Source organism: Mauremys reevesii, linkage group 1, assembly GCF_016161935.1.
Source record: "Mauremys reevesii isolate NIE-2019 linkage group 1, ASM1616193v1, whole genome shotgun sequence".
Taxonomy (NCBI): domain Eukaryota; kingdom Metazoa; phylum Chordata; order Testudines; family Geoemydidae; genus Mauremys; species Mauremys reevesii.
The window spans coordinates 202,798,591-202,825,650 of record NC_052623.1 but is presented as its reverse complement, the minus strand read 5'-3'; the positions used below and the strand labels follow the sequence as shown (position 1 = coordinate 202,825,650).

General features: G+C 44.3%; 1 protein-coding gene and 1 long non-coding RNA gene across 6 annotated transcripts in view; one reads left to right on the top strand and one right to left on the bottom strand.

Annotated features, from left to right (window-relative positions):
* Positions 1 to 879: 879 nt before the first annotated feature.
* Positions 880 to 27,060, bottom strand: part of COL8A1 (collagen type VIII alpha 1 chain) — a 109,338-nt gene continuing 83,157 nt past the window's right edge. For 3 of the 5 annotated variants that reach the window (XM_039507247.1, XM_039507256.1, XM_039507265.1), the window contains 2 exons: positions 5,768 to 6,083; positions 880 to 2,955 (listed from right to left, as the gene is read on the bottom strand). In XM_039507247.1, the coding sequence (XP_039363181.1) occupies positions 1,049 to 2,955; positions 5,768 to 6,080 (2,220 nt within the window). In that variant the 5' untranslated portion in view covers positions 6,081 to 6,083 and the 3' untranslated portion in view covers positions 880 to 1,048. Of the gene's footprint in view, positions 2,956 to 4,495; positions 4,675 to 5,767; positions 6,103 to 27,060 lie in introns of those variants that run through there. The other 2 variants (XM_039507275.1, XM_039507283.1) reach the window with 2 other exon arrangements.
* Positions 4,623 to 27,060, top strand: part of LOC120387096 — a 257,617-nt gene continuing 235,179 nt past the window's right edge. The window contains exon 1 of the long non-coding RNA XR_005590029.1: positions 4,623 to 4,949. This is a non-coding gene — a long non-coding RNA (uncharacterized LOC120387096). The remainder of the gene's footprint in view (positions 4,950 to 27,060) is intronic.

The window sequence follows — 27,060 nt, the reverse complement described above, 5'->3', positions numbered from 1 at the left end:
CAATGGAAATGAGACAAAAGTAAAAGAGTTTGCTTGATCCTTATTATTGATGCAAATTATTGCACAATCTCAAACCAGTTTATTATTTAGCAAACAGAGCAAATGCCACTTTTGCTGTACGTTCATTAATAAACTAATTTTGGCTGAATCCCAGAACAAGCGCATTCTCTTAAAAGCCAAACAATGCAGTTTCTTACCAAAGGTATGAGAAAGTGCATGTCTTTATACTGCACTGACGTTCGTTGGCCAAAATGCTTATTATTTTAATAATTTGACATAACATATCTAAAGTTATTAGACTAAAACCATATCTCAGGTCCACCATGTCTACCTTCTGCTATGTAAATATATATGGAGGCTTCTTGAATGCTTTGGTATTAGGGGTTGATCTATTGCCCCCTGAAGTCGATGGCAATTTTCCTTTTGATTCCAATGGCTGTTTGGATAAAGCCCTCAGCTAGCAGTGAATTAAAAGTCTCTTGTGCTAACATTCTTTTCCATCTTAAGTGTTGTATTAGAAGAAACTGTCCTGTGATACTGTATGTGGGGAAAAGAAGGATTTCAGCTAAGAGAATCTTTGCTTATGGTGCAGGTTTAGATAAAACCTGCTTTAAAAAAAATCATTACTCAAACTTTATATATATAATCAGATCATTTCATACTGATACATTCTGTTTATTTTAAGTTATCTTTTCATCTCATACTTTAGATCAATGTTCAGTTAAATAGGCAACAGGAGTGAGTGATGTATGCAAGATTTGACCCTTAATACTGCGTTATTGTGAATGAAATGAAGTAAGTATGGTATCACAGAAATATATAATGTACAGCTAATATGTCCCCATTGGATACAGAACAACTGTTATGAACCTGATGCACACCATTTTTATAACAAGCTGTGCATAATGTGAAACTTTGTGTTTTATTTGTTGTACAAGAGGGATCTAAAACTGTCAGTAAATGCATCTTTCAATGGTATAAAAGTTTGAAGCAGAGGAAAAGAGTTGTGATTTTGTCTGGGGGTGTTTGTTTGTTTTTTGTTTTGTTTTTACATAGGATACAATAAATATCCTGAGAAAGATGAGTGAACATATTGCCCAGCATAGAGTCCCGCTGCCTGTTCAGATGGCATCTGAATATAAACTTTGTCTCCAGGCATCAGCTGAATGACGGTGCTTCCAGAAGCTTGGTCCAGGAAACCTTTTTTATATTCATCGTATGTATACATCAGTGGCTCATTGTTCTTGTACAAAGCTACCCAGACGCTGGCCCCTTTACAGTGAACATGGTAGGCAAAGTAGTAAATCCCAGGGATCTCACAGGTGAAGATACCAGTCAGTGGGTTATAGTTCTGCCTGCCATTGTAGAGAAGTTTGTCGAATTTCACAGGCACCCCGACCCGTGGGAAGGGTGTGGTGAGTTCCGCTGTGAATGCAGGCATTTCGTAGACAGCACCACCATTCTTGCCTTTCTTGCCCATATAGCCAGGTGGGGTCTTCACTCCATCAATGCCAGGCCCCATCTCTGGCAAATATTGTCCAATGGTTGGCGGGGTGGGTGGGATTATTACTGGAGGACCAGGTGGACCTGGAGGCCCTGGAGGACCCTGGAGACCCGGCTGGCCAGGTGGACCAAGTGCCCCAGGTTTTCCTGGTGGTCCTTGCAGCCCTGAAATACCAGGTTTCCCTACTCCTGGAAAGCCTGGTGGACCAGGTACACCTGGTTCTCCTTTAGGTCCTGGAAGTCCAGGTGGTCCGATTGGGCCACTGGGTCCTGCGATACCTGGGATTCCAGATGAACCTTGTTGGCCTTGATCACCAGGGATTCCAGGTTCCCCTTTAGGTCCTAATTGCCCAGGAACACCAGGCAGGCCTGGCAAACCTTTGTGACCAGCTTCTCCCTTTGGTCCCATTGGACCAGGTAGTCCTCTAAGACCTGGGGGTCCTACTTCCCCAGGAAAACCTGGCTTTCCTGGGAAACCTTGTAGGCCAGGTTCACCTTTTGGACCAATAGGTCCTTGAGGCCCTACAGGTCCACCTTCTCCTTTTGGTCCTGGGAAACCAACAGCACCAGATGGCCCCATTACTCCTGGTAATCCTGGTTGACCTGGCTCCCCGGGAGGCCCACCCATGCCAGGAGGACCCATGTGCCCTTTCTCACCTTTAGGCCCCAGTGCTCCAGGGAACCCACCCATGCCACGATCACCTTTAGGCCCAGGAAATCCTGGTTTCCCAATCCCCGGTAGGCCTGGGGGCCCTGGTAAACCCGGCAAGCCTTGTTCCCCCTTTCCACCTGGGAATCCAGGCTGGCCTGGGATTCCATCTTGACCTGGTTTTCCAACACCTGGAAGGCCAGGTGGACCTTGAATCCCAGGTGCCCCAAGAAGACCTTGTGGCCCTTGTTCACCTGGAAGTCCCGGTTTACCTATAGGTCCCTGTGGTCCTGGAAACCCAATCATTCCTGGTTTGCCTATCCCTGGGAGTCCAACTGGACCTGGAGGGCCAGGTAACCCAGGTGGACCTTTTAACCCTGGTAAACCTGGAATCCCAATGCCTTTTTCTCCTTTAGGCCCTTGAAGCCCCGGGAGTCCTGGTGGTCCTTTCATTCCTGGTTCACCCTTTACTCCTGGTTGTCCTGGTAATCCTTGAACACCCGGTTTTCCTATTCCAGGCAGTCCAGGAGGCCCTGGTGGTCCCTGTAGCCCTGGTATTCCCATAGGCCCAATCTCTCCCTTTGGTCCCATCTCACCTCTTGACCCAGGGAGCCCCATTGCTCCTGGTTTTCCAGGCATTCCAGGCATACCTGGTTTGCCTATTCCTGGATATCCTTGTGGACCTGGTTTTCCTTTGGCTCCTGGCACTCCATGACCTGGTAAACCTGGGGCCCCTGGTGGCCCTCTTGGTCCAGGCTCACCAGGGGGACCTTGCTCACCTCTCAAACTGGCTAATGGAATTTCTGTTTTTAAGAAAAGAAAGAGAGAGATGAACCATAATTTTAGCTTTATTGGAATTCATGTATGCTGTTTAAATAGCTTGGTCTCGTGTAGATATTGCTTGGATTTGTGGTAGATACACTAGGTACTACCACCTCATGGCCCCAGTTGTTGTTGATTAGAATTAAGCATGGCACTTTTATTGTTCTGAATGATTTTGTGCACCCCAAATTTCACTGTATTCATAGTATAAGTGAAATAGTTATTTTCCCCTCAAAATCTTCCCTTAATTTTTATGTAAAACCTATCCACACCTTAGGTCAATTTTCCACATATATATGGGCCAACTTTCAAGTCTGTGATGAAATGCCAAAAACCTTGAATTTTGAGTAGTTCTTTATTTTGTTATAAATATGTCACCCCTCTAGTTGATGACTTACGATGACTTAGTTTACATCCGACAAAGTGGGTATTCACCCACGAAAGCTCATGCTCCAAAACGTCTGTTAGTCTATAAGGTGCCACAGGACTCTTTGCTGCTTTTCCAGATCCAGACTAACACGGCTACCCCTCTGATACTTAGTTTACACTTAAATGGTATAGCTATACCATTGTAGCTATGCTGACAAATCTCTTCCAGTGGAGAAGCAGCTTATACCAGCAAAAAAAAGTGCTTTTCCTGGGATAGCTTTTCCTGGGTTGACAAGCAAAATAAGCAAAATAGACAAACACACTTTTATGTGAGACTTCTTAAGTCTATGCATTTTTAGTAAGTCAATGTATTTCAGCACTGATGGCAGCCAGCTATATACAAAAATGTATAGTGAGATGTTAAGAATTTAACTCAACCAGTGAAAACCAGAAAAAGGTATTTACCAGTGTGATATCTTCAGCATTATCCTTAAATCTGGCATTCTTAATCTTTTCTACCCCATTAACCTTAAATCACCCATTTTTGCCTCTCATGGCCCCATATCCCCGTTCTTTTCTGCCTCTGAATGTTGTGCCCTTTCATTTTAAAAGATCTAAACTGATTTGATACACAATTTAATAATCTGTATTGGCTCAATGCATCAAACTAGTCAGGGCTCGACTGTAGCTTTGCCACAGGCCTGTGTATGCGGAAATAGGTAGCAACACAGGGAAGGAATTGTACCTCTGGGAGGCATAATTCCTGCCCTGCTTCTCCCTTGTTTCAGAAGTGGGGTGCTGGGTGTTAGTGATTTGTTGATGTATATCAGCAGCAAACAATAACACCCTGTGCACCTGCTCAGCTATTCTGGCTGGTGCTTTGGGGAGGGTGGAGTCAAAGCACTGCCCCCTCCCCACTCACTTGTGTGCATGGGTGAGAGGGAAACAGCATGTGCACAGCCCATGTAGGAACATAAAGGGAATTCTTAACACACACACCCTCCCCCCGTGAATTCCCTACTCATGCACAGAGCAAGGGACAATCTAGCCCATAGCATTTATATAGCACTTAACATTTTCAAAGCACTGTACAAACACTAAGTGCGCTACACCCTATCCAGTTTTACTTCCATTTTACAGATGCAGACTTACCCATACTACAAGTTTGCTTTGTGGACTGCAGGTTTTCAGATCTTTCTATATAGGTCTGCTGGGAAAACATACCAGACCACAGAGAAATTCCCTGCTGATTGGCTGCCCTCCGCCATTAACCCTTGTGACAGGATAGCCTGCCCTGTGGGCTGGAGGGCCTCGGGCTAAGCCAACCTGCTTACAGAGTGAACCCCACCTGAGGGGAATCAGGCAATTCCCCTAAAGAGCAGAAGGTGACTGCAGTAATAGAATGAGAGCCAGGCTTAAGTGGTGATAAAGCTCAGCTGGGAAAAGCTCTGGAGGCAGAGCTAGGCAGAAAGCCCAGGGATTATGGCCGCCCCTCCAGGCAGGAAGGCCTGGGAGAGACCTTGATTAACCAGGGAAGAGATGGAATTACCAAGAGGAGACCTTAAAAAGCTGGCTAGGAAGTGGCCTAAAGAAAACTGAAGCTCAGGTAAAGGAGCAGACCTAGTTGTTCAATACAGGGCACTGGGCTGGAAGCTAGAGTACAGGGTGGGACTGGGTTCCCCATTGGCCCAAAAGAAGTGCCCTAGAGAGGTGGAAGGATTTTTGTTTGTGATAAAGAGATTTGTTTGGGAGTGTTGGGAGGACTGTGACCCTGGAAGGAGTGGCCTTAATATGGGGACCCAGCCAGAGGGCTGAGCAACTGACAGAGAAACTGCCACAGTGCTGGAGTAACTCGGGGGTAGCCCAGTGAGTGAGCTATTGTGCTATGTCTGGCCATAAGGGCCCCAGCAGTGTGGGACCTTGGTTACATCTCCCTTCCTGGGAAAAGCAGTTATTGGGCTGCTCTTGCTATAGGCAAACTAGGCAGCTGGGGTGGCCAGGCCAAACCTGACTGAGGTTGCTGCCACCTTGAGCACCAGGTTGCAATGCCACTCACTCACATTCCCCCCCCCCCCCCCGTCACCCCGCTGCCCCTGTCATGATGGAGGGGTGGCTGGGCCACACCTGAGTGAATGACACTGTGAGCTGGTGCTTGGCACCTCCCAACTTCTACCACAAGCAGATTCAGCCACATTCATTGGGCATGTACCCAAGCATGCTCTTCTGTGGCAGGAACCTGGCCAACCACTCAGGGTGCGTGCCAGGCTGTGTAAGCCCCTGGCTGCAGAAACAATAGGCAGTGATGTCTTATGACCATTATTTATCTGCAGTTAGGTACTAATTATGGTTCCTAAAATATTAACCCAGTGTTGGTCCCTGCGAATCTGAGAGGAGTGGGAGGTGGTTTCACTTTCTATTGTTTACCTTTATCTTTTTTTGGCACCATCTCCTTGCCGAGCATAGGCAGCTGTGGGATTTCTTTCATGTACTGAGGCAGATGAGGGTATTCTTTTCCATATTGCATGTGTGGCACCTCCTTGCCCATGTGCTGCATTGGAATGCCTTCTTTGCCCAGTGGCATGTGAGGTACTTGTTGTCCAAGGGCCTGATATTGCGGGATATGGGGTGGCAGCTGCTTGATCCCATAATAGATGCCCCCTTGAATGGATCTCACTAGCTCTAGGTAAACTGTTACAGCCACTGCCAGCAGCTGCACAGGGGCTAGCAGCACAGCCATGACCTGCAGAAGTAAAGAAAAGGGGATAATTATTGCACATAAAAACATGCAAATGATATTTTCATACAGAAATCCTGTATCTTAGCCAAAGGCCCTTGTTCTCTGCAGCAAGCTGGACCTAAATTCTGTAGCAAGGTCTCTGGATTCTGCATCACTGGTGAAAACATTTTTAGCAGCTTCATATGCACTTTAATAGGAAGATTTGTTTAGACATAACCATGAATAATACACTCAATACAATAATCCCTGTGTTTGTTTATACTAAATCCGGTTTCTTTTATACCATTGCTGCTCCCACACTTTCAGGTTTCAGGTGCCATGGGTGTTGGTATTGTAAATGCATATCTACACTGCAGAAGTCGTTAGAGGAGCTGGAAGTTAGAGTAACTGGATATGGGATGCCTTGGGCTTTGTCACCTGGGCAGGTGGGGGAAGCAAATTAGGATTTGTGGGATAAACTCACTAGCTGAATTCTCTTAACTCTTTCACTGCTGATTATTTTAGTAAACTATGCTGATTGTTTAAGATCTTTGTGTTAATACCGCATTGAGAGGACCAGGGTGCTTCACCCCTCACAGAGAGGGGCAGCTCTATGTTTTTTGCCACCCCAAGCTCCCCAAAAAACCCAAAAAACAAACCCACCTCCGGGAGCGCAACTGCTGAAGCAAAACAAAAACAACAAACAAAAGGTGTCCAGAATGCCGCCCCTGAAATTGTGCTGCCCCAAGCATGTGCTTGGTTTGCTGGTGCCTAGAGCCGGCCCTGCTCACAGAATTTTTGTATTAAGCTATCTATGAGCACAGGCGGACATCATTACATTGGCTACACTCAGTCCATGTGTCTGTTTTCTTCATGATAATGGGGGCTAGAACTGTAACTTTAAAAAAAAGAAAAGCTTAGATTCTGGAGCCAAAATCTGCATCACAGGGTGAATTCTGTGACTACAGCGTACACAGGGCCCAGAGTCTATGTCTAAGTTCTTGTTCTTAGTTATAATTGAATGTCCAACCAGCTCACTTCCCTTTTGTATTGGCGGGACATAGGGATTCAGAGAACTGGGAGTTTCCTAGGGAAGAACAGATTTTGGGGACCAGAGTAGGATGTGGCCGTAGATGATTTGAGGCAGTGGGAAGAGTCTCTATAGGCTACTCTTTACTGGGTATGCGAGTATTTGTGGTTTGGCTGCTAGTGTCAAAATGTACACTGCAAACTTTGGGCCTGCTTCTGTCTTCCCTTACTTCCCCCAGGCCTCAGACTCCACTCCAGGGAATGCTTTGAGCAAGGAGGTTCCCACAGTTGGTAGCGAGGTGTCAAAATAGCTCTTCACCACCCCCCATCACATATGTGGAGGAGAGCGGAGGCATGGCCAGGGCAGAGTACTCTGGGTATTCTTGGCTGTGGAACAGCATCTAGCAGGCCATTACAGCCAAATGAAAATTAAGAGTCCATCTAGTTCCTTTACTTTACACCGAGGGCTAGGCAGGCCACTGGATGGCCTGAAAATACAGTGAAGTGCAAAGGCAGCTAAATCCAGTTTCTTTCTTTCCCTCCCTCCCCTACCATCATCTCTTTGCAAAGTGCAGTTTGGGCCCAACAGAGGATTGGGGCCCTTTTTGTCTTGGTGGTGACAAAGTAAAGTGTACTGAACAAGGCACTATGTCCATAATGATGCATATTTGGGGGCAGAGCAGTTTTGCCTGCCTTCTGCTCAGGCCAGGTGTATATGGAGTCTACCAGCTCCTGGATCCTGTGAAGGAGGGTCCTGCCTCATATGTATGGCTGCTACCACTAAGGCCCTGCCCCCTAGAGACTGGGGTTCCCTTGGTGGAGAGACTAGACCATGTGTGGCAGGACTCTCCATCTCAAAGGGGTGAGCTCCCCAGCTCAGCCATTAGCGGGCCAGGTCAGAGCCCGCCAGGCTCAGTGTGCATTGGACCTGGGCCTCCACCCCAACAGGAGAGGGAAGGTCAGTGGTCCTGCCCTGAAGATAGATTCTCCTATGGAGTAGGGGGCAATGCCCCTCTCCCAGCCCAAGGACGGAAGATGGGAGGTTGACCAGACAGGCTTCCCCAGAAGCTGAGGGAAAGTGGGAATGGCCACTGCCCCCTCCCAGAATACTCAAGGGGTAAGTTCTAGGGCGGTCAGTGAGAGCAGAAGGGGGGGTGTATGAATAGGGGGTCTCAGTTGGGGGAGGGAAGGATAAGGGTGGTTGGAGCCGAGGGTGGTGGGTACAATGGTGGGGTGGGAAGGTTGCAGCAGTGGCTCCAGCTGCTGCCTTAAAAACGGCCTGCGGTTCTTGTCTCACCCCTGACCCTGAGGTGATGGAAGTGGGTAGGGAGGTTGGGGATCAATGCAACTAATGGAGTACTGGCGGGTACTCTGCTTCTGGATGTGTCAAGCCTCCTGTGGGTCACAGGAGCCTCCCACAACCCACAGGGAGCAGGTCCAGCAGTGAAGTGGTTGCGCACTCCACCAGCTGCTCTGACCCTCTTCTCCAGGCCCCTCAGTCCCTCCCATGTCAGGGAGGGTGTAAGGAAAGTGGGACAAAGGCAACGGGACCAGCCACAGGGCAGGGAGACCTGGGGAGCAAAAGGAACCTAGGGAAGGATCAACCTGGGGCTGGGTTGCTCCTACTAGCTTCAGCCCCAAGCTTCTCCTTTCCAGCTTAGCAGGGACCTGAGGATGTATGTGAGGGACGGGAGAGGGCCTCAGTGTAAGGCAGCTCCCACAGAGAACTCATGCTCTTAACAACTTTTTTGATGATCCCTTAAATAATAAGGGATTGCTCAAGGCACAGCTTCGCTGTTAGGTTCTTTCCAGCGTGCTGCGCTCTTCTGTAAATCTGACCACTGATTTTAGTGCCAAAATCGGGAGCCCAGGCTCTCTTAAAAAGCCCATAGGGCTGTGGCCACTTGGCCTAATTCACATTAAAATGAAATGTCCTCCATTTTGGATTTTCTTCTTCAGCCAAATGGTTCAGGATGCAGGGTTCAGCCACAAAGTAATAGTATTTAGGCAAACAAAACATGAATGGAGAGAAACAAGACGGTAAACACTTGGGTGGAACATGTACCCCTCTTACTGGCCTGGCCACACTCAAATTAGAACAGAAAGTAATAATACTTAATCAGATTATAGAAAGAGCACTTTCTACATAAGGACCTCAAAGATTTTACAAGGATGATGCCACACAACACGTCTGTGAGGTACATCGGATACATATTCTATAGGTTCTGCAGATGGGTAAAATAAGGCACAGATTGTTTAAGTCACTTGCCCAAGCTCATAAAATGGGTCAGTGGCAGAGCTAGGAGAACTGTATCATAATGGATATGAACAAGGGGGCCAAATTAAGGTTGCACAAGGAGAACAGACAGCCTTAATACCGGTTCTTTCTAATATTTGAATGCTTAACTTTGCGGCTTTAACATTCTCTTAGTGCATTTTTTTATATAATTATAGAATAGTATAATATCATTATTGTATTTTCTTAATTTAGTATAGTGCATATCCATTAATCTTTCCAAGAATGATCCTAAGTCACACTTGAAAGTAACTGAAGAGGATTGAATTGTTAGAAAGAAGAACTCACTTTCATTATTTTAATGAAATATTATGTTAGCAAACGTACTCTATATGGTGTATTTGTTTCATGATTCTGAACTCCCACTCTCTCTCCTAGGAATTTTATGATCTCAAATGTAGCTAGCTGCTTACAGTATCCAACACAATGTAGCAAAGAAACAGCACTGTCCAAATAAACAGTACATTTAGTTGTAATTTTGGATGTAAGAATTATAAAATTAGGATTAAATTGCTGGTACTAAATATATAAAACCCCAATTCAGTTGGCCATCCCTATTTAGCAAAACATTTAAGCATATGCTTAAGTCCCACTGACTTCAATGCGATTTTAGCACTTATTTAAGTGCTTTGCTGAGATGGGGCCTTAGGATGATCTTGCACTCTTGAAGTCAGTGGCTGAGCTTCCATGATACCTCCATGGAAAGCCTTGGAAAACCTTCAGTTGAGAGATAACATTGCCAACACTATATGCTGTGTTTTTGCCTCACTTTTTTTTTCTTATGGGATTTTAATTAAAAGTCTATCTTTTATCTACTTTGTGTAACATCATCCCTGGTTTTGCGGGATCTCAGCCATATATGCATAGCAACCATTTATGACATCAGAAGCAGAGTTTCAATTTTTAGGTATGAATTTTGTACAACTCAGAAAAACTACAGTTTGCGCAGCTAACTAATGAAAGGGAGCTGCTCCATGTTTTCTCAATGAAAAGGTTTTTCCTTGAAAGATGGCTTCTTCAAAATGAAATTCTTCAAATGAAATTTTCACTAAAATTGTCAACATTGGTAAGCTTTTTGTTTTTGTGAAAAATGTTGCCTTTTAATTTTAAATTTTTTTATTGAATGTTTTAGTAAACAAAATTCTGCTCACTTTCATAATGTTTTCTATAGCTTTAATAATTTTCTTTTAAAAATGACATTTTTTGATACAAATGGACCAATGTATAGTTTTATTTTTTGAAAATTTATTTCAAAGTATTGAAAATTGCTTGTGAAACTAGGTGGGGTTTGTTTCCTCCCCACCCCCCACAGCTGTTTTTGACCAACTCTGTAAATAAGACCCTTTTTATTCCATTACCCATTCTAAGAGCTTACTGTTTGTCTCTCACTCTTTTCTTTTTGAAGATAGTGGAAATCTTTCTGTTTTAATCTGTTGGTTTTGGGATTGGATCAAGGGTTGTTGGATCAAGCCCCCTTTGGATAACCCTTCCAAAGGAAGAATGGGCAGATATTGCATAGCAAGAAAGGTAGACAGCAGCTAAGCCAAGTCTATCCTGCCCATGGCTCTCTTTTCTTTAATGATGCAATACCCCTTAACTTTTTATTAGTTGTTAGTTTAATTTTCAGCAGATCTTATTTTTGCATTCTTTGTGCTGCTTTGGGTAACTCACAATATTAAGTTGCTGGTATCTGTGCACATAGTAGGTATTCTTATAGAGTAGTAATTTGTAGAGCTCCGTGTATTTTTTTTTTTAAAGTAAAGTATCATCTCCTTTTCAGAAGTGGGGAAACTGAGGCATAGAAAGTTGAAGTGACTTGCCCAGAGTCACCCAGTAGGTCAATGTACTAATGTCCTATTCCTTTTTTTAAATTTAAAAAAGGATGTGCCATTTCAGTGTTGGTATGTCTTTTGCACCTTCTCCTCTCATCCTTCCCCCCACCCCCCGCCACACACACACGGGGTGCATACAGGCGAAGCATGTCTCAGCGCCCTCCTGTGACTCATTCACAAGAGGATAACAGACCACTGCGGCTGAAACTAATGAAATAATTTATTCAGTGTGAGTAGTAGAGTTTTGTACTGAAGCTCCGGGGTTGATTTACTCACCATTCCCATGGGGGTCATTACGTTTACCCTCCCCCAAACACACCTTTTTTTCCCCCCTTCCCATTGGACTCCATGGACCTGATCCAAAGCCCAATGAAGTCAATAGAAAGATTCACCCAGAGACTTCAATAGGCTTTTACTCAGGACCTCTGAGACCCTAATCTGGATTTCTGTTGGTTTTCATTTCCCCACTATATTCTCAATATCCCTTTTTGTTCCCTTTACTAACTCTTAGTGGTAATTAGCATACAGCTTTGACCACAACTAGACGGGGGTGGGAACCCTGTCTCAATGGGAAGGTGAAAGTCCCTCTCACTAAGCACAACTTTTGTATCCAGCTTTCCCCACTTCCATCTCAAACCAAAGGTATTATCTGTATAAAAAGCAAAGGGATGCCCTGGCTTTGAAGGCACTGGCTAACTTGTGACTGACCTTAGAAATTGGAAGATGGGGGGCTTGGAGAACGGAGTGGTTAAATGGAAGCCTTGCCAACAACAAAAAATGACCATCTTGTTGGGAAATGGAGAGGGGAAGTAGGTAAAATTCCTTTAGGTTTACTTTTTCTCATGCAATGCAGTGCTTTTGTAGTTTTATTACAAGATGTGACTACTGTGTGCAGGTGAGAGGGATCACAAATGAAGAGTAGACCATATGGACAATCAAATACTTCTAAAAATCAAATATCTTATGGAGATACACTAGTCTGTCCTTAGTTCAGGATGAAACAAACCCTCAACCCTCAGACTTTTTTTTTTTTTTTTTTTTTGGACTGACCTCTATCTTTGCCAAACCTAATCCAATTCACTTGCAATTTCACAGACAAAGTATACCAGGGTGGAAAGTCTGAGGCAAATCAGATAAGGCACATGGGCGATAAGAAAGTTCCAAAAATGAGGTGATCTCTCACAGTGGGTTTTTTTTAAATGTTTTTTTTGGCTCATCGGAACTCCAAAACAGTGTGGCTTGGAAACTTCAAATTTGTTTTAATCTGTTGGTTTTGGCAAGTACTGGTGCCTTTGATGGGTTTGCAGGGTTTCTTTGTGAAATTATTTAGGGCTAGATTGTGACTTGGACTATGCTCCCATGGAGGGAAATAAGAATTTCCTAATGCCCCTGAGGGAGCTGCTTGGATCTTAGGATCTACAACAGATAGCTAAGGAGAGGACAAGAAATGGGCAGAACTGTGGCTTTTTCCATCCAGCCACTGGCCAGCACAGCTGAGCCACTGCACAAGATGGTGTAATTTACTGCTGGTACAGGTCAGGAGCAAATTATGGCCCCTGCATCTCCCAGAGAAAGAGGGAAGCAGTGATGGAACTGTGCTTCTGAGAGTACCTCTGCACTGGAGCTGGAAGTGTAATTCCTAACTTGGATAGGCATATCTGCACTAGCCCTTATTGAGCTCGCATGCTAGAAATAGCAATGTAGCTGCTGCAATGTGATGGGCTAGCTGCCCCAAATGCAATTCCATCTGACGCCATGGGTATGGACATAGGACGGCCAGTCCATTCCACTGCCCAGGCAGCTGCAGCTACACCACTATTTTTAGTACACAAGATTGGCCAGAGCTAGCAAAGCCAGGAATTACACCTCCAGCTTCAGAGTAGACCTACCCTGAACCACAGTGCTTCCAAAACTGCTCCTGGGATTGCGCAGCTTGTGTATCGATCCTTGCTGCCTCTGAGGGCCAGCTTTTTAAAGGTATTTAGGCATCTAAAGACAAGGTGCTTAGAGGGGATTTTCAAAAGAGCCTGAGCACCAACTCCCATGGGAGTTAGGCACCTAGCCACTGCAAATCCCACCAGGCATCTATCAGCATCTCTAGGTGTCTAAACACTTTTTAGAAATCTCCATCTGCTTATTTTTAAAGGTTCCATAGCCTTTATGAACTGCAGAAGCAGATGATCATAATGCAGGTAAAAAAGCAAGAAAACACAAGTGTAGAGAACAGGAGGGAGAAAATCCCATGGGGAAAGGCTGGCAGTCAAGGGCAAATGTGAACATTTCTCTTCCCCCCCCCCCCACTTCCGAGCAACTTAGTGACCATTCTCCAAATAGATTCGAGATCTGATGAAGCCTCAGATGACTAGTTAGCTAAGTGATCAGCTCACCTCACAACCAGGCTTCCTAATCAAGTCTTCCGAATTTCTGTCATATCACAGGGCTGGATGTGGTACAAAATACCTATGCTAATGTGTGTGAGTTCCTTCTGAGAAGCCTCAAGTGAAAAGGAGAGGGTGCTTTGACTTGGGGAACCCCTGCTGACCTAAAGAAAAGAAGTTTCCCTAACCCTTGTATCAGTGTCTGATGGAAGATGCGGGGGGGATTGCCCCAGTGAGGCAGTGACAATCTCTCACAGCATTAATGCACTTTAGAGCTTCAATAAGGCAGGAGGGCTGGCAAGCAGAGACAGTTCATTGCAATGGAGGATTCAGTCTCTTGTTGCACTGCATGTGCTGTGGTAGCTCAAGGTTAGCCACAGTGCATACAACATGGCACATAATTTGCTTGCTCTATCCTCGATGAAGCAACCAGAAATGAAGGGAGACTACTCTAAAGGGGCACCAGACATGTTCCCTTTATTTATTTATTTTTTAAAGGGTCCCTTTGATAAAAAGCCCAGGATAGGCTTCTGGCCAACTTCAAGTAAGAATCTTTCCCAATGTGTCTCTTCTCCTGAGAAAACAGAAAAGGGCGTTCCTCTGGGTATTTACTGTAACAACTGGAGTTCCAGGTCTAAACATAACATACCAGCAACTACATTTCTTAAATTACCATTAAAAAGTAACATCTTAACCCAGTGGCTCTCAACCTTTCCAGACTACTGTACCCCTTTCAGGAGTCTGACTTGCATACCCCCAAGCTTCACCTAATTTAAAAACTACTTGCTAACAAAATCTGATGTAAACATACAAAAATGTCACAGAACGCTGTTACTGAGAAATTGCTCACTTCCTCATTTTTACCATATAATTATAAAATCAGTTGCAATATAAATATGGTCCTTACACTTCAGTGTATAGTAAATGACTTGCTCTATAATCTGGATGACATTTTAGTTTAGGGTGACCGGATGTCTCGAGTTTGTAGGGACAGTCCCGATTTTTGGGTCTTTTTCTTACATAGGCTCCTATTACCCCTCTACCCCCGTCCCAATTTTTCACATTTGCTGTCTGGTCACCCTATTTTAGTTTGTACCGGCTTCACTAGTGCTTTTAATGTAGCCTGTTCTAAAACTAGGCAAATATCTAGATGAGTTGATGTACCCCTGGAAGACCTCTGTGTACACCCAGGGGTACCACCACAGCTTTAACCCAGCTGTGTAAAGAATGCATGGAAGTACTGAAATTCATTCATGTGGGACTTGTGATGTGAAACCATTTACAGGTAGTCTGTGTGGTGAGACTTTCCTGTTTGAATGGGAACTGTGCTCAATTTCGTCATGTGACTTCCCTGCACCAAATACTTGTTTGAGAGAGACGACATGCAGCGAAGTCGGAGAATCTCTGTGGGGTGTGCAGTTTGACATTAGCTTTCTACTGGCTTCCTCTAACTGGCAATCACTGTCTGTGGCACAGTGAAATAACAGCCTGGACAGGCTAATTTTAATTTTTCAGCAACAAGCTGGGGTGGGGCCCGATCCCTTTCTCTTTGAAGTCCAATGGGTGTTTTGTGATGGACTTTTCAGTCCAAAGAGGATGAGACCTTTGTGGGTTGGAGCCCCTCCTGCAAACTCTTATTCCTATGAATAGTCCCACTAAAGACAACAAACCTACTCACATGAGTAAGGGGTTTGCAAGCTTAGCCCTGGATTTTCATCTTTGGGAGGTCATGCTGGTTATTGGAAATCCCATTGGTGGTCCACTTCATTTATTTTTTTTCCAGACGAAGCTCCTGTTTATATCAATGAGTATTTACCCAGTAGAAGGGCATCAGAATTAGGCCCTTAATTTATATTGGGCGGGAAAGGAGAGGTCATGGCAAACTGGGTTTGACATTAAATATGTAATCCTACCTCAAACTACTCCCTTTGACTTCAATGAGAGAGGTTTTTTTCCTCCCTCCAAGGGGAAAAGAAATATAAAACCCTATCAACTTGAAATATGCCAGTTGCTCAAAGTGTGGTGCTGTCTGCCTGTGCATCAGCATAGAACCGTTGTTCTGGCAAGCTGCCTAACCGCAGCAAGCAGCAGTTGGTGCATTCATCTGCAGCCAGTTAGAAAACACTTTCATTGTTGTTTGTTACTCTTCACATTCAAAGGAAAATATACAAAAGTCAAGAAATCAACCACAAAAATCACTGTGAATAAATTATGGGGGCAGGGGAAAGGCGGTAAAAAGAACAAATTAAATAATCACAAGAAAACCATCATAAAACAATACTGAGTCCTGTAAATCCGAACTAGCCAAGCTTTTAGGTAGTATTGTACTTGTCCATTTTAAGAACCTAAGGAACATCAACAATCTATTTTCTGTGTCTCCTCTTACTGCTTTAAATATATTTGCTTTTAGCCAATCTTGACTGAATCAGAATATTTTGTGTAAAATTTTGTGATGTGATGACAGAGGACTTCTGCAGAGATCCTAAGTGGTGAAACTAATAGCTGGGGGAGGTTTAAAGTCTGAGTCAATGGTCAAGAGCAATTAACACTTGACAAACCAGGCCACCACACCCAGAAGCCTCAAGATCAAAAAATCTCTGGAGGACAACAATACTATTCTTTGTGCTGCATACCCCCATGGCTTTCTTTCAGAGTGACTGCAGATACACATACCCATAGCAGTTAAATCTAATCTTGTCCTTTCAGCCTTGGCAGTATTGCTTTAACAATTATTTGGGGGCAGGGGTGGATCCTCCAGAAGCAGCAAATAGAAAGTGTGACAGGGTCAGGCCAGGTGGCTACAGGAGAATGTTAGAAGGCAGATATATTAGTCCCAGATTAAGTAGATCCCTTTTCCCTGGGTAAGGTAACAGGGGCAGTTCCAGAACAAGCAGGAACTTGCTGGAACCAATTAAGGCAGGCAGGCTAATTAGGACACTTGCAGCCAATTAAGAAGGAGGCTAGGATCAATTAGGACAGGCTGGCTAATCAGGGCACCTGAGTTTAAAAAGAACCTCACTTCAGTTGGTAGCATGTGTGCATGCAAGGAGCTGGGAGCAAGAGGCACTAGGAGCTGAGAGTGGGAAGGCGTATTGCTGGAGGATTGAAGAGTACAAGCATTATCAGACACCAGGAGGAAGGTCCTGTGGTGAGGATAAAGAAGGTGTTGGGAGGAGGCCATGGGGAAGTAGCCCAGGGAGTTGTAGCTGTCGCGCAGCTGTACCAGGAGGTACTCGAGACAGCTGCAGTCCACAGGATCCTGGGCTGGAACCTGGAGTAGAGGGTGGGCCCAGGTTCCCCCCAAAACCTCCCAACACCTGATCAGACACAGGAGGAATTGACCTGGACTGTGGATTCTACCAGAGGGGAAGGTCTCTGGCCTGTTCCCTGACCCACATGACTCTTTGAGGCGAACAAATCCGCCAATAAGCACAGGACCCACCAAGATAGAAAAGGAACTTTGTCACAACTGGTGTTAGCGGTGGGATCCGGTGTGCACAGCACGGCGGAAGAAGGAGGGTGATTTAAAAAAAAAAAAGTTTAATTTTTTTGACCGCTATCGATGATGTAGTGCGGGCACTGATACAAGCTATGGCTGCCCAGCAGGAGGCTACCCGTGTGCAGGCAGCCACCCAACAGGAGGCAGTGCGGCTGCAGCAAGAGACTAATCGCCTGCTGATGGACCAGGCTGCTCAGGACCATGCTCTGTTGTGGGAACTGGTAAATCAGGTAAAGACCCTTACAGAGCTGAACCATGGTCATGATGGGATGCAGATCATACGGGCCAGCCATTGGCTGCAGAAAATGACGTGGGAGGATGATGTAGAAGCATACCTTCTGGCCTTTGAGAGGACAGCCCTGCGGGAGGCTTGGCCTCGAGATCAGTGGGTTGATATCCTTGCCCCATTCCTGTGTGGGGAGGCCCAGAAGGCCTACCATGATCTGCCTGAAGAGGCTGCAGCAGACTACCCCCAGCTGAAAGCAGAGATCCTGGCCAGATCTGGGGTAAAGACCGCAGTGCGGGCCCAGCGGTATCACGAGTGGAGGAACCAGGAAGACAAAACCCCATGGTCCCAATTGTATGACCTCATCCATCTCACACGAAAGGGTTTGTGAACTGAGTCCCAGAGTCTGGAAGAGATGCTAGAGGTTCTGGTCATCGACCGATACATGAGGGGACTACCGCCAGACCTTTGCACCTGGGTTAGCTAGAACGAACCCTCCACCTATGACGAGGTTGTTGCTCTGGTAGAGAGGTGAAGGGCAGTGAGGGAGATTCCTAGATTCTAGGACTGGAAGGGACCTCATGGCAGGACCAAATACTGTCTAGACCATCCCTGATAGACATTTATCTAACCTACTCTTAAATATCTCCAGAGATGGAGATTCTACAACCTCCCTAGGCAGTTTATTCCAGTGTTTAACCACCCTGACAGTTAGGAACGTTTTCCTAATGTCCAACCTAAACCTCCCTTGCTGCAGTTTAAGCCCATTGCTTCTTGCTCTATCCTTAGAGGCTAAGGTGAACAAGTTTTCCCCCTCCTCCTTATGACACTCTTTTATATACCTGAAAACGGCTATCATGTCCCCTGTCAGTCTTCTCTTTTCCAAACCAAACAAATCAATTCTTTCAGGGCTTCCTTCATAGGTCATGTTCTCTAGACCTTTAATCATTCTTGTTGATCTTCTCTGAACCCTCCCCAATTTCTCCACATCTTTCTTGAAATGCGGTGCCCAGAACTGGACACAATACTCCAGTTGAGGCCTAACCAGCGCAGAGTAGAGCGGAAGAATGACTTCTTGTGTCTTGCTCACAACACACATGTTAATTCATCCCAGAATCACGTTTTGCCCTTTTTTTTTTTTGCAACAGCATCACACTGTTGACTCATATTTAGCTTGTGGTCCACTATAACCCCTAGATCTCTTTCTGCTGTACTCCTTCCTAGACAGTCCCTTCCCATTTTGTATGTGTGAAACTGATTTTTCCTTCCTAAGTGGAGCACTTTGCATTTGTCTTTGTTAAACTTCATCCGGTTTACCTCAGACCATTTCTCCAATTTGTCCAGATCATTTTGAATTATGACCCTGTCCTCCAAAGCAGTTGCAGTTTGGTATCATCTGCAAACTTAATAAGTGTACTTTATATGCCAATATCTAAGTCATTGAAGATATTGAACAGATCCGGTCCCAAAACAGACCCCTGCGGAAACCCACTTGTTATACCTTTCCAGCAGGATTGGGAACCATTAATAACTACTCTCTGAGTATGGTTATCCAGCCAGTTATGCACCCACCTTATAGTAGCCCCATCTAAATTGTATTTGCCTAGTTTATCGATAAGAATATCATGCAAGACTGTGTCAAATGCCTTACTAAAGTCTAGGTATACCACATCCACCGCTTCTCCCTTATCCACAAGACTCGTTATCCTATCACAGAAAGCTATCAGATTGGTTTGACATGATTTGTTTTTTACAAATCCATGCTGGCTATTCCCTATCACCTTACCACCTTCCAAGTGTTTGCAGATTTCCTTAACCACTTGCTCCATTATCTTCCCTGGCACAGAAGTTAAACTAACTGGTCTATAGTTTTCTGGGTTGTTTTTATTTCCCTTTTTATAGATGGGCACTATATTTGCCCTTTTCCAGTCTTCTGGAATCTCTCTCGTCTCCCATGATTTTCCAAAGATAATAGCTAGAGGCTCAGATACCTCCTCTATTAGCTCCTTGAGTATTCTAGGATGCATTTCATCAGGCCCTGGTGACTTGCAGGCATCTAACTTTTCTAAGTGATTTTTAATTTGTTCTTTTTTCATTTTCTCTTCTAAACCTACCCCCTGCCCATTAGTATTCACTATGTTAGGCATTCCTTCAGACTTCTCGGTGAAGACTGAAACAAAGTCGTCATTGAGCATCTCTGCCATTTCCAAGTTTCCTGTTACTGTTTCTCTCTCCTCACTGAGCAGTGGGCCTACACTGTCCTTGGTCTTCCTCTTGCTTCTAATGTATTGATAAAAAGTCGTCTTGTTTCCCTTTATTCCCATAGCTAGTTTGAGCTCATTTTGTGCCTTTGCCTTTCTAATCTTGCCCCTGCATTCCTGTGTTGTTTGCCTATATTCATCCTTTGTAATCTGTCCTAGTTTCCATTTTTTATATGACTCCTTTTTATTTTTTAGATCATGCAGGATCTCGTGGTTAAGCCAGGGTGGTCTTTTGCCACATTTTCTATCTTTCCTACCCAGCGGAATAGCTTGCTTTTGGGCCCTTAATAGTGTCCCTTTGAAAAACTGCCAACTCTCAGTTGTTTTTCACCTCAGTCTTGATGACTCGACCAGTTAAGGAAGAGGCATCCCAGGTTAAACTAGCAGCACCAAGTCCTAGAGTTTGGGTGACTGGGCCACCAGGAAGGCCCAGGTGGAAAAAGAGACGGGCTGAAGGCCCACCAGAGGCCACAAGGAATTGGAGCACTGAGGGGAAGAGGATCGTGATGTTAGACTGCCCAAACCAAGAGACCGGGGAATGCCGAAGGCCCCATACAGATGTTATGCCTGCGGGTGCACAGTGTCCCAATAACGAGGAGCCTATGCAGTGTAATCTGGGGAACTGGGCAGACCCATGCTCCCTAATCCACCTTGTGGGGGTCTCACTAACATGTACACCAGACCAGTGAAACTAAATCGGGTAGAGACCATGGCACTGGTTGATTCAGGGAGTGCTATCATGCTTATTTCAGGGAAGTTCATGAAGCATAGTCAGCTGCTGCAGGCTAAACGTACGGGGATAACATGCATCCATGGGACGGTTAGTTAATACCTCACTATCCCAGTAAAAATCGAGATCCAAGGGAACACTACTGAGGTAGCAGCAGGTGTAGTCCCTAAACTCTCATACCCGGTGATCATAGAGGACTTCCCAGGGTTTGGAGACTTACTCCCAGTAGGGGGATTGGAGAAAGATGGGAAGCCTGAAATTAATGAGGCATCCACAGTAGACTTTCAACCCCCAATATTCTCTGAAATATCCCCAGATTTATTTTCCATTCCCAGACAGGGTAGAAAGTCAAAAAGGGAAAGGAGGGCAGCTAAGGCCTTGGGAACCCGAATACTGACTCAAAGCCAGAGGGTCGCTCTCGTAGGTAGGCAGACCTGAGCAGCTGCAAAGGAGGCTGCCCAGGAGGGAGAAGCACCCGAATCTGACCCTCACCCAACGCCTCTGAATCAGTAGAGGCAACAGAGACTGGGCCCCTATATCTCAGGCAGATTAGCCCCAGGAGAGGAAAGTTTGGATGGGACCATGCAGAAGACTCAAGGTACGACAACATTAGGAAGGAGGTGACCGAAATAGATGGCGTCCCCATGGAAGGGAAAACCCAGGGACCAGGACCCTACTTCATAATGAAGAAGAATCTCTTATACTGGCTTGCACCAGTACAGGGGCAGAAGGTACAACAGCATCCGATGAAGTGGGTATTCACCCACGAAAGCTCATGCTCCAAAATGTCTGTTAGTCTATAAGGTGCCACAGGACTCTTTGCTGCTTTAACAGTTCCTAGTACCTCGAAAACACCAGAACACTGTATTAAGTCTTGCCCATAAGCATCTTTTTGAGGAGCATTTGGGGGTAGAGAAGACCCTGGCACGAGTCCTACGACGGTTCTTCTGGCCCGGAGTACATGAAGTGTGGAGGTACTGTGCATCCTGCCTGGAGTGTGAGCTGCACAGTCCCCATCCCCAATTGAGGACATCTTTAGTACCCCGTCCCATCATAGAGGTCCCCTTTGAGCGAATAGCCATGGACCTAGTGGGACCCCTGGAGAAGACAGCTTGGGGCCATCAATATATACTTGTTGTTTTGGACTAGGCTACTCGCTACCCAGAAGCCATCCCCCTGCGGAATACAGCCTCTAAAACGATAGTCAAAGAGCTGGTGGGGATCTTTGCCCAAGTGGGGCTACCGAAGGAGAGATTAACAGACCAAGGAACCTAATTTATGTTGAAGCTAATGAAGGACCTCTGTACGCTGCTCCATATACATACCCTGAGAACTTCAGTCTACCATCCGCAGACTGATGAGTTGGTAGAAAGGTTTAACCGAATCCTCAAGGCTATGATAAGGAAGGTGGTAAGTCGGGACAGGAAGGACTGGGACACCCAACTACCTTACCTTATGTTCACTATCTGCGAGGTACCTCAGGCCTCAACTGGGTTTTCCCCCTTCAAGTTATTATACGGGCGTTAGCCCCGTGGCATACTAGATATTGCCAAAGAGATCTGGGAAGAGGAACCCAACGAGGGGAGAAATATAATAGAACATGTATTGCAGATACAAGACCAGATAGCCTGGGTCATCCCTATGGTAAGGCAGGCAGGCTAATTAGGACACCTGGAGCCAATTAAGAAGGAACTGCTAGAATCAATTAGGGCACCTGAGTTTAAAAAGAACCTCACTTCAGTTGGTAGCATGCATGCAAGGAGTGGGAGCAAGAGGCACTAGAAGCTGAGAGTGGGAAGGCGTATTGCTGGAGGATTGAAGAGTACAAGTGTTATCAGACACCAGGAGGAAGGTCCTGTGGTGAGGATAAAGAAGGTGTTGGGAGGAGGCCATGGGGAAGTAGCCCAGGGAGTTGTAGCTGTCGTGCAGCTGTACCAGGAGGCACTCAAGACAGCTGCAGTCCACAGGGCCCTGGGCTGGAACCCGGAGTAGAGGGTGGGCCCAGGTTCCCACCCAAACCTCCCAACACCTGATCAGACACAGGAGGAATTGACTTGGACTGTAGGTTCTACCAGAGGGGGAAGTCTCTGGGCTGTTCCCTGACCCACATGGTGAATCTCTGAGCCGAACAAATACTCTATCGTGGTGGGTCCTGCGCTTATTGGTGGAAGAACTTTGTCACAAAAGCCACACAGGACTCTCAAGTACTTGAATGTGATCTTAGGTTGAAACCATTTATTGTTTTCTGTGACTCCCTATTACAGTCCCATGGTGTCCTGGGTCACCCCCTTGGTCATAATTTTTTGTCTCGCTCACTAGTTTTTGAAACTGGCAAAACATAGTACTGTCTGTTCATTGTGTGCACCACTGAAGTGAGACAATGTGTTTTCTTACTTCTTGCCTTCCTGTTGCTTTACAGCCTTTTCTTTTTATAAAAGCAAAAGGTCTTGGAGATGAATTGGTGCCACTTACAGTATTTCCGTTTGCTGTGCTTTGATTCTGTCAAAAAAGGCAGCTTCTGTCTCTTATTTTTCTTTGTTTTCTAACTTTACAACTCCTCAGAAACCCAAAGTCCCCAGCCAAGAGAGATGTAAACAGTGGTTTTTAAAAAAAATAAATAAAGTCTGTAAAATATTTTTCTTGAAAGTACCTCTCATCTTTCAGACAATTTTTATTGGAAGGATATTTCCGTTGGAAAGGAAGGCTCCTGCCTTGTGCATACTTTCTCTACCTTAATTCAAATATTAGAAGGAAGTGTCTCAATTCAGAAGACAAAACATGCTATAGCAGCCCATCCATATGGAAAATAGAGTAGGGAGGTTAAACCTATTTCTCATAATTTTGTTGGGTTTTTAATTTTACATTTTAATTCCTTTTTGTGGCATTTTGTTGTGTGTTCTCTTTAACCATGGTAGGATGTCCTCTTCTTTTTACAGAACATTGTGAAACACAATGGGGCTAGGTTTCTTAATTCTGAACAGAGTAGATATTTTCCACGCTATCTTTCTCCAAATAAATTAATGTCTTAGTTTATGCTGCATGTGTGTCTAGGGTTTTGTTTCAAAACTAAATGTTAACAAATGCTTCTAGACCTCATTTAATCTAGCTAATCTATGTACCAGATCAACAGCTGGTATAAATTGAAAGTCACTGATTTATGCCAATGGGACTATGCCAATTGATATCCCATGAAGATCTGGCTCCTTGTGTGTGGACCCCATCAATGGAATATCTGTATAATTTCTATAATGTCATCATTGCTGAATTACATTCATTTTGATATATTTGATGTATCACCATTGCACTCCTTTATCATGTCTCCCCACTCCTGCCATATAGACCCCTTCTGGAAATACCTCCTGGGTTTTGTGTTTCTATTTGGCGCAGCATTGAATGAGAACCATTTTTTGAGTATGCACTCGACTGATTAACAAGAAGGAACAGCATTTATTAGCATTTATTTTCTTTTTTATTACCATAGCACCTAGGAGCCCTAGTCATCTAGCCCCATTGTGCTAGGTGCTGTAGAAACACAGAACAAAAGATGATCCTTGCCCCAATGATCTGACAATTTGTTAGTTGTGAACTGTTTCCTAAAAGACTCCATGCCCCATTGTCTATCAACTGGGAGATCCATTTTCCCTTTTGTCATCGGATATTATTTTAAAGACTTTCTCATGAGGTCCAAAAGCAAATATTTGTTCTTAATCTTCTTCATAACTATCTGACTAGTTTTTTGTTTTTTGGACTGGTGTTAATTGCATCATTCTGTGCCTCTTTAATAATGGCTGATTTTATCAATTCCGGAGGTTGTACAGCCAATGCACTTAGTCATTTGAGGCTACATTCATCCCTGAAGTCTTTTGTAGTTGCACCACTCCTGCTTACCATCAAAGACGGAAGATAGTGGCTAGGAGCCTTAAACAAATCAACAGAAAATCTGTCAGGTGCAAGTGTTTCATCCAAGGAGAACTATTTAATTGTCTTATTTAACGGGTGTGTTACTGTAGCACTTTAGAAGTCCCAGTCATTGATTGTTCTTCAACCTTGGAAGAAACTCCAGTGTTTTCTGTTGCAGGGGGACACCCAATGTGGGTTGAGACTAGTTTATTAATTAGGTAAAGAGACATAGTCAAATCTTCAAACTTTTTTGTTTTGTTTTGTTGTTGGTATAGCTATAGCACCTACGAGCCCTTGTTATGGACCAGGACCCAATTGTGCTAGGCGCTGTACAAACATAATGCAAAGAGACAATCCTAGGGATCCCTAATGAATGTTATAGAGGATCTACTTTACCAGGCTAAGGAAACAGATACGGTACACTTACTGTCCCAATAGACCATATTTTCCTGATCTCCTTCCCTCCCCCCATTTTTTTTTAAAGGATTCTGTCATACTCCCATTGAAACCTGTGACACAATTCCAACTGACTTCAACAGGAGAAAAATCAGACTTTCAGGGTCTTATTTTGAGGACACTTACACATGTGTAACTTTACACATGAGTAGTCCCGCTGAAGTTAACTGATATGACTAAAGTTTATTGAGACTGTAAGCATCTGCAGGTTTGGACCTCTCAGAAGGCTTAAATGGGACTTCAGCAGTCGTGTATTGGCCCTGAACAAAGGGTGAATTTCAGTCCAAAGGAAGATGTGCCAACAAAATGTTACTTTTAAGTATTGAGAGAAAGATGGTGTAGCGGAATTAACTGAGATTGCAGAGCTTTAACAGCTCTCTGCTTACAATCAATCTGTAATTTCACTTTTCCGCTCGCTGGCTTAAGCTAAGAGTGACTGCTTTGGCCAGCAACTAAGAACCTTCATCGTCTGTGGGATTGTACGCAGTCCATGTCTGTGGCTAGTAATATTGTTTCCAATGTAGGTTGTTGCTAAACTGAATTCAATAAACATCAACCTACCGGTATACCAGTAGGGCATCAAAAAGGCAACATTTAAGAGAGGAAATGAGGCAAACTCACAATTGTTTTCAGTTGTCTTATTTAAACAAATGCAATATCCCTCTAGGAGAGTGCTATTTATTTTACTTTTTAAAGTGTTGTATTAGGAGAAAAATACACAATTCTGGCCTGGGGCAGTGCCACTAGTCTCCATAATTTAGACTTGGAAGGATTAGATTAAATTATTATTATTTATACTAAACAATTCCTCTTTCCATCTACCTATAAACTGATTGAAAAAAGGTCAGCATCATAATCATAATATGAGAGAAAGTTTAAGAACATCATATTTTGCAGTTGCAGACAACTTTGTGTCTTGTCTATTTAGACAAGTCTTTGGGGCAGGGACTCTCTCTTACTGTGTGTTTGAACAAGGGCACCTGGAGCTCAGTTGGGACTGGTGGGTGCTATGATAGTAATAATGAGGCTAAACTAGCCATAAGACACTAATGGGGAGAGGACAAAAGAGGGAGTTTAGGAATAAGACAGTGCCTCAGTCAGCATCTGTCACATGGGACTGGCTAACTACACAATTTATTTGTAGGAACAACCAGGATGCAGGTTTGCTTGAAGACACTTGTATAATTTCAGATCAACTTAAATAATTATAAAATAAAAACAATATTACACCCACTGTACTGCAGCATCCTAAATCAACCTTCTAGAGTTGTTTTCATTCTACCCCAGCACACTCATGTCCTTGTTTCTTCCCATTTCACCACTTTGCTCTTTATGACAAATAGCTGCGTCTTATCTTTTTTTGTTAACCCTTTTAGCTTTTATGTTTCTTTCCTGATGCAAAGATTCTCAATAGCAGTCAGTTGAAAATGTTTTACTTTTTGATATTTAGCAAAAATGGTGGTGAGGTGTTATGTATTTGGGCTAGAATGAAACCCTCATCATGATGAAATATGACTATGTGAAATAAATGATCTTAATCCTCAAAAGAGAGTATGCCAAGTCATCCAGGGTAACTTGAGATTTTTGGGCTATTTTTCCTCCCAGTATTAAACAACACCGGGTCAATGTACTATTGACATTGTAGTCATAAAATATTTTCACCTGAAAGTCGCTTCTGTTACAGAAGAAGAGACGCAGGGGTTTTTATTCATGTGTGTTATCTTGGGCACAATATTGTTGTAGAGTTTTCCTGGCTACTTTTTCTTGACTCATTCTAGACATTTGGCTGGAGAAAGATAGACCAGAGTTTTAAACTAAGTTTAACATTTGCTGAAGCCTCCTATCACCATCTAGCTCTGGAAATTCTCTCAGCAAAGTTCAGGTAGAATTCAGAACCAGAAATAGACATGAGGGAAATTGATATGGTAGTGGGTATTGCCTTAAAACACTTGTTTGCCAATATTGTTGAGGGCCAAAATGGAAGGCTCTCAGTTGTTCTCTGGGAGTAAAGAAACAAAATAATTATGAAAATGGCCCCTTTTGAGTGAAGGTTTGGCTTGAGTCTTACTGGATCTGATCCAATTTCTACCTCTGGTGTTGTTTCAAAATTTATCCACAACTTAGTTCACTTGGGGTGAAATTCATCCCTCTACAGAAGACCAACACAACTCCTATGCACCACCCGAATACCACTGGCCTGCTGGAGTGAATCTCAGCCTTCAAAGAGCCACATCTTTGTTCTGTTGAAATTAGTGATTAAAAATCCTATTGGCTTCAGTGGGGCCAGGTTTTGGTCCTCTGTATGAATATCTGTTCCTGAGGGGTGGGGTGGTGGCAGAATCTATAAAATAGCCAGACTATTACATTAAAAGCACATATGCACATCTAAGTTTT